Source organism: Alligator sinensis, unplaced genomic scaffold (assembly GCF_000455745.1).
Source record: "Alligator sinensis unplaced genomic scaffold, ASM45574v1 scaffold129_1, whole genome shotgun sequence".
NCBI classification, from domain to species: Eukaryota; Metazoa; Chordata; order Crocodylia; family Alligatoridae; genus Alligator; species Alligator sinensis.
In genome coordinates, this window is record NW_005842303.1 from 1230188 (window position 1) to 1240223 (window position 10036).

Sequence of the window (10036 nt, forward strand, 5' to 3'; positions counted from 1 at the left end):
ACACGGCTACAACCTACACCCCTGCTGTGCTATAAAGCACCTTTGCAATTCAGACAGCTTGGATGTTGGTTTCCACAACAATAACCAGGTGGTGTCTTGTTTTAAAACATAGCCCTCAACATCCTAAAAGCTATTAAAACTAGGGTTCTGCAAGCAATTTATTTGTTATCCAATGAGAAGTCTATGGAAGGCTTACAGAAAGAGACTTGATTTGGGGTTGGTGCAGGGATAGGGAGAGTTCTACTTGGATCATGGGTCTATAGTCTTTGTTTCTAACATTCACGACCTAGACAAAGCCTGCTGCTCCCTCACAAACTTTTGCTTATTTTGTTCTCAGAGGACACTGCCTAGTTTTGGCTAGTGTTCCAACACCCATCCACATTCAGGTCCCCAGTAACTGCTTACCCACCTGACCACCTACTTCTCCTCTAGAGTCTCTACTAGCACTCACCTTTATTACCAAAAGGTTCTAGTATTATCTTGATGCCCTCTGCCCATTTTCCCCATACCCTGCAACCATGTCCCGTTACTTGGCTGTTTTTCTCCTTCCCCAGTTTAGATAAGTAGTAGCAGCAATGTAACTAATAGGGGGAATGAATTAATGAATTGGGGCTTCTTTACATGTACTCTGGGGTGGGGGGGGGAGGAGGAATTAAGTTAGAGCAGCTCACTGAGCTGCTCCAATTAAAATACCTGCAGCATAATGTGTATTCAGCATCCTGCGCTTCAAAAAGGCAGTGGGGGTGTTTTAACTAAAGCTAGTTCAACAAGCTTTAAAGTGCCCCTGCCACTATTTTGAAGTGCAGGGACACTGAATGCACATGATGTGGAGGCTGCTGGAGCACACTTATGAGTCTGTTAATCAAGTCTATTCCCACAAATGCTAATTAGGACACAGCAGATGTCTAGCCCCTGTATAGGTGCCCTTGGAGTCCAAATCAAGGAACAGCTGTAACATGGATGAATATCAAATTTAGCATACCTGCCTCCTAGTGTTGAGAAATGCAAAAGCACATTTTTCATCTCATACTTTGATTTTTTCAGCGTTTGTACTCTCTAGTCTAGAGAAGACAGCAGATTTAGAGCAAACAAAGCTGGTTATCCTGAGAGCATTTAAGTCTTTGAGCCATTTTAGGCTAGGAATGGAAGTTAGACACAGGCAAGGAATGCAGTAGGCGCTGCCCCTGGCTCACTACAGATTTGCTTAAAACTTCCCCAACTCCTTGGTTGTTTCAGTAACATTCATACTTAGAAAAAGTGAGCCATGTATGTTCAGACAGCTCTACTTGCATTAAAAATAAATAAATAAATAAAAGCTACCACAGAGGAAATTCAGAACCAGCCTGCATTTGCCTTGCTACCTGTTAGTAGATGAAGCTTTCCCTGAAGGTGCTGGTGTAAGTCATATGTATACTGATGTAGGAGGTACACTGCACCATTTAATAATTTTGTATGTAACACAGCCCTGAAACAGCTACCAAGACAATGTTATGACAGCTCAGTCACATGCACTGCTCAGGAATAAGCTATCCCTTTCACTCTACAAGTGCCTTCTACTGCTCTGCCACCATGCAGTAGGGCTCAAGCCAGCTCGTGACTGGAAGCCATTCAGCTCTTTGGCCCTTATGTGGTGCTGGATACCAATACCCATAGGCCAAAGCACAGGTGCAGAACTAACTTAAAAATAGGTAGGGTTCAGTTGGGAAGAAACCAAACTTAAGTGCGAGTGCCATGTCTAATTTTTATTTGTAAGCCTTTACATGGAGAACAAAGGGAAAAAAGTGCCTGTCACTGGTACACTGCATAGGAAGTATTCAGGTTGGTCTACAGGCAAGCAGCTTCGCTACAGCAAACCAGCTGTTCAGTCCCATCCTAGCCTGATGGCCCCCTATTATATAGTTTGCAAGAATTCCAGTATACCCCTTGGAGTCTAGCACTAAAGTGCTGCCAGGATTTTCCCCATATAAACAGCATCTTATTCAGTTCAGCCACTGTAGGTCAGTATAGACCTCTCTAACATGGCAGAGAACAAAACAACTCTTCCTTCTGCTAATTTGGGAGTGAGGAAGGAAGAAAGAATGCACACGGCAAGCCACAGACTTGATTCAGAGAGGGGAGGAGCCGAAGAGATGCAGAACCACTTGTCAGGTGTTGGGATTCTTCTTTCTTCAGAGCTGGAAGTATGGAATGAAAGCAGCAGTTTGGTATTGGATGCTGCAGGGTTTCTGGAATGGAGCCCAAAGGCTTCTTTTCCCCCTGTGGAAAAGGAGTGTTGGTGAGTAGAACGGGAAGTCAGCTGTAGTATTTTGATAGTCTTTGCTTGCTTGCCTGTAGGATTTCCAGAACTGATATCCAAATTGCTTGTGCTAGTGAGAATGAAATCCTAATTCAGTCCTTCAACTGAGAGACTTCATAGAGGTAAGCTCCAAGTAGCTTCACTCCCTGGATGTAGTTGTACCTAGGGAAAAAGCATTTTGGATTAGTGCAAGTGTATGTTCTCATACACCACTGTGGTGAGCCAGTATTTGGGACATTAGAGCATTTAATACTAGTCCCTTCCTGCCTTAGGAGCTGCCAACTCAGGTCTGAAATATGTCTAGTAAGCAGAAAGGCAAGAAAATGCCTGAATTGCAAGCAGGTATTGGTAGCTAGTATTTGGCCGAGCAAGGCACTGGATATTCATTACTATATTAGGCGTCTTTCAAACACAAAACAAAGAGCAACCAGGACCACAAGGGTTTACTGGTCCCTTTCAGGACTTATTTGGAGACCTCTATGACACCGCAGATGCATCCTCAAGTAGTGTTTTACCTGTTCAGTTTCTCATTCTGAGAATGGGCACCATCATCTGCAGAACCAACAGGCAGCAGCATTACATTCTTGCCTGTAGCCTCTTGGAAGGTCAGGGTGACAGGAATGCTTCCTCCCTCTCTCGTCAAGTCTGGCTCAACTCCAAAGACTTAAGAGGAAAAAAAACAAAACTGGTTACTTTATTATAGCACTTGGTCATTAAGTACCCCAAAGCACATTACAGAGCAGGATTTAACCTATTAATGGCATATATCATGCCAAGTATGACAATATTCCATGCACTGTAGGGGGAAGCTTCTGATCAGGTGAACAGGATGTTATTTGCACATCAGATTAAGTTCATGCAAGCACAGCTAGTAACAGCTTGCCAAGGGACTGCTTCCATTATAGTACCCCAGTCATTGCCAGCGGAAGCTTCCTCTCCCACCAGCATCCTGGACTTTTAGCCTTGGACCAGGACTGCCAGGTTGTAGTGGCCGAGTGATTCAGGCATCTTGCGATACAAGTTCAAGTTCCTCTCTGGGCTAATGCCAGAGGCTCCCCTCCCATGAAGCAACAGTAAGTGGATACCCAGTTCTGCATAAAAGTTTCACTAAGCGAGAGTCTAGACAGTCATTCTTTTACAAACCCATTAGACAATGGGTTTGTATAGGGATGATACTACCTCAGGCATGGGGTTGGATGAGGTCATTTCTGAAGGCCCCTTCCAGACCTACCTCTCTCAATTATAATTCTGCAGGCTAGGAAGTCAGAAAGCTGGATGCTACTATAGCCACATCACTTTCTTGTGTATTATTGGTCACAGAAGTTGCCTCTAATGAACTATACCAACTCAGTTGTCTGAGGTGGACTTTTGATTTTGACCAATCACAACCCAGCACAAAGTTCACTCACAGTCCAATCGCCTACCATTACACCCTCCAGGCATGTTGACCTTGCCACTGCAACTATAGCGATATGCTGGAATAGCTTGGATTGTACTTAAGTGCCCCAAACCTCAATTCTAACTGACCTGTCTGCATGGCTCTTCTACCAGCCATGTAGTGGGGATGGTTGAAGTTGGACACCCAGGGCTTTCCACCATGGCCCATGTACACTTTGAACTTGTTTGGGCTTTGCTGCTCAGCAAACTTCTTGGTCAGGTAGTCCTCAACCTTTTTATTATGAACAAAAAATGAAAGTTAGGAGTCTATAAATGCCAATTTAAAAGTTAGAGTTTCCATGAGTTATTACCGACTCTTCTTATGTTCCAAAATAACAGCAATTAGTTGTACAGCCAAGCTGACACCACTAGCAAGATACTGTTGCTCCATCACTGCATGTGCACACACGTGTACACAAATACTTTAAAAACAGGGGTAATGCCTCACTATCGGAAGTGCAGAGCTCAGAGGGTAGTGCCAGAATGCAAGAAAAAGTAAATCAATACCTACACAAGTGCTGGCCAACTTGGACAGCAGTTTGAAGCAATTTACTCAACTTTTCAATTATGTTCACATCGACCCAGCATAAGGCCCAAATATTTTCCACCAGCTTGCACATGAAAACTCTGCCTTGACAAAATTCAAGGCAGGAGTCTAGTTTTCAGAAGCTCTCATTACTTAACTGTTCTATTTTTCTCATTAGGAACGATCATTTAGATGTCAGGCCCCAACTGATCTGCTGATGTTTTCATTTAAAGATTTAATTTCTGGCACTGTCAGAATCTGGTCTTTTATAGTAAATAAACTGCTAGGCAAAGCTCTACATATGCGAGGTTAAACCCCCTCTTCAAAACAAAAAAAAACCCAAACCAAGCAGTAAATAAAAACATTAGTATAACTATTTGCTCTCCTGAATAAAAAGGCAGCTTATTTTGTCCTACTTTTTCCCAGCACCACCATATCAAATCTTTAGTTTCCAGAGATATTCTTTACCTCTTTAAATCTGAATTTAGGCATGTAAGAACAAGAGCCATATAGAAGAGAAACAGCAAGACAAACAAAACTACCATTCTTAGTGTTTGTGCAGACCAGAAGGGGAAGCATTAAATTGGGTTAAAAATCCACCCACATTTATACCAAGCCATTCCAACATACCTGCTTGCTGACCACTTCTGGAGTCATGTCTGGCACCAGTCTGATCGAGAATTTGCCAATTACTTTCCTTGGAATCACTGTTTTGGCTCCTGATGCTGAGAAGGCTCCTTCAATTCCATGGAGAGATAAGGATGGGTATCTCCACCTGTGCATTAGGATATGCTCCTGCAAAAAGCATTGGGAAAAAATGGTTAATATTACAAGGGAACTGGGGAGTGACCATTGCCCATGTTGACTACAGGTCTCCAGATCAAATCCTCAAGAGAACAGCTATCCAAGGAAGCTGGAGCAACCTGCACTGTTCACAGGGAAGTCTGGTTTAAGAACTGGTGTGAACTCCTGTTTGAGATAGCAGATTCTTCCATCTTCTTCACTTCTTGTTGTAGGACATTTTTAAGCCACTTCAGAAAATCCAGCTCTAATGAACGAGGCTTCTAAATAAGGCCACTCAACTGTTGGATAATGGCTCGTTATATAATTTACTTTCGGCAAGTGATCTTGTGTCTTAAGGCCAAGTAGGTATTCATCTTTAAACTTACATAACACATGATTTTAGTCTGGCTAAAAGGTGACATCATACAAGCTTTAGGATATTTGCATAAAAAAGAAAGGAGGATGCATTAACTGAGACATGGCATCTCTATTAGAGGCTAATACACAATCTTAATCTAGGATGAAGAAATATCACTGTTAAAAATAAAACACACTAGGGAAAAAAAAGAGGATGTTTAATCCATGGTAATATTGTTCAAGCATTTAGGAGTATTGGACATAAGAAGTCTGCACTGCTACTGCAAAAGGCTACCCTATAGCAGGAAGAGACTTTCCTGGAAGTTTTGCTATAAAACACAAACACACACACACTTATCCTGTAGGATAGCTACATAAAAGCTATACAGAATTTCTAGTTCACCCCTAGTGAAACATAAGTAGCAGCAAGAACTTCTTATGCAAAAGTTAAGAATCAAGATGTTCTACCTATAGAAGAAAGTTCATTTTAGTAGGCCCAACAGCCAAGTATGACACTGTGCTGTCTCTGGAGGAGTCCACCTAAAATAACTCTGCCCTAACAGAAAAAATGTAGGGAGTGGAAAGGAAAGAGAGAAAACTCTCATTACTTTTGAGTCATGCAGTAGTTTTGTTGCTCCCACATCTTTTGCATATTCCTCCACGTCAAAGTCAATCTTTTCATATAATTTTAGCTCCTCATCAGTAAGGGGCGCCACTGCATCATTAATTCCAGGGATAAGAATTTTCCCTTTCTTATCCAGAAGACAGCCTATAAGGGAAAAGCCAAAAAGATTAGTGTCTAAAAGCTTAAGTGTTGTTAAATCAAAGCATTTCCATGTTACTGTAAACAGACTTCTACAGTCTTTTTCTTTAGGCATTTCCTACGAGTAAGAGCAAAGAAGGGAAAAGAGGTAAGAACTGCTCCTCTTTACAGATCCAGGTTCAAGTCTGTATGATGCCTAGCTGCCCAGAGCCTTCACTACTTTCAGTTGTGTTGTGCATGCTATGCTAGCCATTCAAGATCCCTACAAGTCAGCCCTAGCGGTGGAATAACTCATGTATGAACATGCCAGGTCAGCATATTAATGACTAGTCTATACTTGAGGTCAAAGTAAGTCACTACCCAATCTTTCTTGTGCTGTATTTGAAGTAACATCCCTCCATGGAGCTTCCTGTCATTTTATAAACTGGTTTGCAGGGAAGCAGGCAGCTAATTACAGCCCTAGAGCTCAGATTAAAAAGAAAAGCCTAAGACACTGGTCAACTAAAGAAACCTGAAGTTAACTCCATCCTATAGTGCCTAGAGCTTTTCACCTTCCATTTTTCTTAATGGATACTTCCCCTGCAAACCATAATTTAAGTGATTAATACTTTAGTTTTAGGTAGCCAAATGGTACAAAGTACATTAGGCAGCAAAACCCCTCACAGCATATAACAAGTTGACCCGTTAGTTATGCAACTTGCAATAAAGAAGTATATGAGGCAGAGTTAATTCACTTGCATTCCTCTTGGTTAAGGATGGGCTGGCCTGTCTAACTTTAGCATGAAGGGAAACATGTCTTACCCATTAAAGCAACAAGATCAGTCATAGCCTCATGCACTGAGCCACCATAAACTCCAGAGTGAAGGTCCTTGTCACTGCATTCCACCTGCAAAACAGCTTATTTGGAGATCCAGTTGTTTTTGGCCTACCCCTTAATAGACATACTAGCTGTACCCACAATTATGGAGATTCTTTAAGGCTAGATAGTGGAAAGACTGTGCTGCAAGCAATGATATTTTGAAATCTGCAGCTATTTACAATGCAATAGCAGCAAGAGGACTTTCAAGACTGGGAACTTATTCCTGTAGGCACTGGAAGGAAGAAAATCCTATTGCAAAAGGCCTTTTTGTTAGGAGATTTATGGCCATATTGTTTGACTGATACAACAACTCACATACAGAAGTCAAACTTGATGAAAAAGGTCCATGTCAGAACTCATGGCAGCATTACACATCACTAGGGGAAGTATGTAAAGAAGGCTTTGTTGCCTATGAATGTTACCACCCAGAAGAGACTATGCAAGGAGAATACAGATACTGAACTTGTTCTACTGGGAGTTACTGATCAGCTTCAGAAAAGTGCATCGTCTGGAACAGGAAGTGTCAAGAATTAGAGCAGCCACAGCTCTTCATAAAGCATAACATCCTATTTGCAAGCATCTTGGGTTAACATGTGTGTGGGGGAAAAAAAAAAAAAAAAAAAAAAAGAGGAGGATTTTACCTCTATGAAGAAGTAGCAGATACCCCTTAGGCCATATGTGATGCAGGGTTTTTTCTTCCCGAGCCAATAGTTGTCAGAGATGCAAACATAGTCTACATCTTTGAAGAAAGTGTCACGCTGAGCAAAAATCAATTCATCAAGGCCCTCGGAGCCAGATTCTTCCATGCCTTCTAGACAAAACTTGATGTTGACTGGGAATTCCTTTGGAGGAAGAGCCAAAAGATTAGACATGCATAGAAACAGTCATTCAGCTATTATTCCATGTACTTGTTATATGCCTTTCAGATGAGGGATGATTAACAGGAGCTCATTTCAGACTAGGAACAGCTAAGTTGTTACTGGCTTTATGAAGGGCACTTGTTAGTAAATCTGCAGGCAAATGCGAAGTCAATCCCACACTCCATTGACTCAAGTGTCACTATTCAAGTAATGAGCTTGTCCTAAAAGGTTGTGAAGCAATAAGACAGCTCTTTCTGGTCTGTAGAAAGGCACAAGATCTGACAAACCTATATCCCGTAAGACTAGAGTTTCTCTCCTCTTTATGAACTGTTATAATAGTCTATCAAGTTGCCTTAAAGAAACAACAGGATGCAAGCCACACTCCTCTGCCACTACCTCCCATTCCCTGGGTCGCAATACCTGGTTAGTAGATTAACAGCATATCCTCTAGTTAGTTAACCTGATAGAGGAAGTCTGTTTTATAATGACATTGGAAATAGGTTTTCAGTCTTCCATTTATTATTCTACTATAGATTAATATAGTTCAGGCTTCCTGTTGAACATTTTGATCACATTCACCCTTCAGTAAGTTAAAGCAGCATCAAAACCGACAGCCTGACCAGGTTTGCAAAACTTGCCACTTGAACCCAAAAGAAGAATGATGGGGTTTTTGGGTTTTGTGGTCCCCGCCTTGCCACCTTCAAAAAGTAAACAGACTGTTCTGGTTTTAAGGTCAAGAGCACTCCTCACATTTCAGCAGAGCTTGTTAAGGCTTAATTTTTCCTGCAGTAGGCTGTGCCTGTTGTTTCTCATTGCGTAATTAACTACTAAAAATTACAGGAAGATAACCGCAAGACAGGCATCTGAAGTGCTTCCCCAGAATTAGCCACTCCAACTATATGACCTACTTGCAAATAAGACAAGAACTGTACTACTCCATCAGCACTAGAATGAGAGCGCAGCACTAGGACGAGCAAGCAGGCTGGGTTTTTATACACTAGATTCAAGATTAATTGCAAGTGGATAACTTTTGTACTGCTTTATACCACACAGCTGAGTTGAGCAGAATGCACTAAACAGAATACCTGTTTAGTTTGCTGATAAGCTTCCAAGGCGTTCAACCAAGCAAGTACTGGACCTTTATCATCTGTTGCCCCTCGTCCATAGAGCTTTCCTATAGCAACAACAACAAAAAAAAAAAGATACAGGGAGAGGTATTCAGTGATAGAGGACTTGCAAATACAAAGCTTTGTCGTACTTCAACATCGCTTCAGTTAGCCATCTGGGGAAGAATCTGAAACAATAGTATATTACTAGTGTATTCAAACTTGCTTGGATGTGTCATAATACAGTCATGCCTAAAAACAGGGTTAAACTAGAGTTTCAGCCAGCTCTATCCAAGTTCACACAACTGGACAATTAAATTGCATTTTAGGGACAAGCTGCTTCTTTCACAACCATTAACACAGTCACAAGTTAAAGCATAAAAATCAAGACAGCATTTTAATCTGGAAAAAAGAACCAATTTATGAAACCTAAAAACTAGGCGAATTGGAATCAGAAGTAAGGGCTAACATGTGCCTCAAAGTCACTGAACAGGCAGGCTATCAGGAGGAAGTAACAACCAAATTCTTGGAGTCAAGACCAGAGACCTAGTGAGCTCATGCAGTATCTAGGGCTGCAAGGGGGAAGCCACAGGAAGAATCAGTGAGAAGCAAAGTCTTATTTGCCCCAGCTCTCTGCATACTGAAGGCAGCAGCTAGTGCTGCAGGGTTGGCTTCAATGGCAGCAACGCCTTGGCACAGACTCCAGAAGCTACTCCCAGTACTTCATTTGTTCCCCCCCCCGCCATACACTGGGGGATGGGCTGCACCTGCTGTAGCAAGGGCTCCTCAGGAGATACCATCCCACTTGCCTCCAACCCCCTAGATCAGGGGTTGTCAACCAGGGGTACGTGCAACCTGGGGGTACCTAGAAAGGTCCCAGGGGGTATGCACAGGTGGGGATGGAGCGGCACCACCCCATGCCACTGCCTCACTGGAGCAGGGCCAGGGCAGAGTGAGGGCAGCAGCACCCCTCTGCGGGTTGAACAGGTACCGCCTGGCTAGCTGGATTTGGGGGGGGGGGGGGGGGGGGCGCCGCGGGGGGGCCCCCA

The 10036-nt window shown here is 42.6% G+C and overlaps 1 protein-coding gene across 2 annotated transcripts in view; it reads right to left on the minus strand.

Moving 5' to 3' along the window:
• Positions 1 to 1721: 1721 nt before the first annotated feature.
• Positions 1722 to 10036, minus strand: part of LOC102368140 (cytosolic non-specific dipeptidase) — a 19127-nt gene continuing 10812 nt past the window's right edge. For both annotated transcript variants that reach the window (XM_006028302.2, XM_014522108.2), the window contains 8 exons: positions 8967 to 9055; positions 7663 to 7863; positions 6964 to 7048; positions 6008 to 6168; positions 4890 to 5054; positions 3824 to 3965; positions 2812 to 2959; positions 1722 to 2458 (listed from right to left, as the gene is read on the minus strand). In XM_006028302.2, the coding sequence (XP_006028364.1) occupies positions 2389 to 2458; positions 2812 to 2959; positions 3824 to 3965; positions 4890 to 5054; positions 6008 to 6168; positions 6964 to 7048; positions 7663 to 7863; positions 8967 to 9055 (1061 nt within the window). In that variant the 3' untranslated portion in view covers positions 1722 to 2388. The remainder of the gene's footprint in view (positions 2459 to 2811; positions 2960 to 3823; positions 3966 to 4889; positions 5055 to 6007; positions 6169 to 6963; positions 7049 to 7662; positions 7864 to 8966; positions 9056 to 10036) is intronic.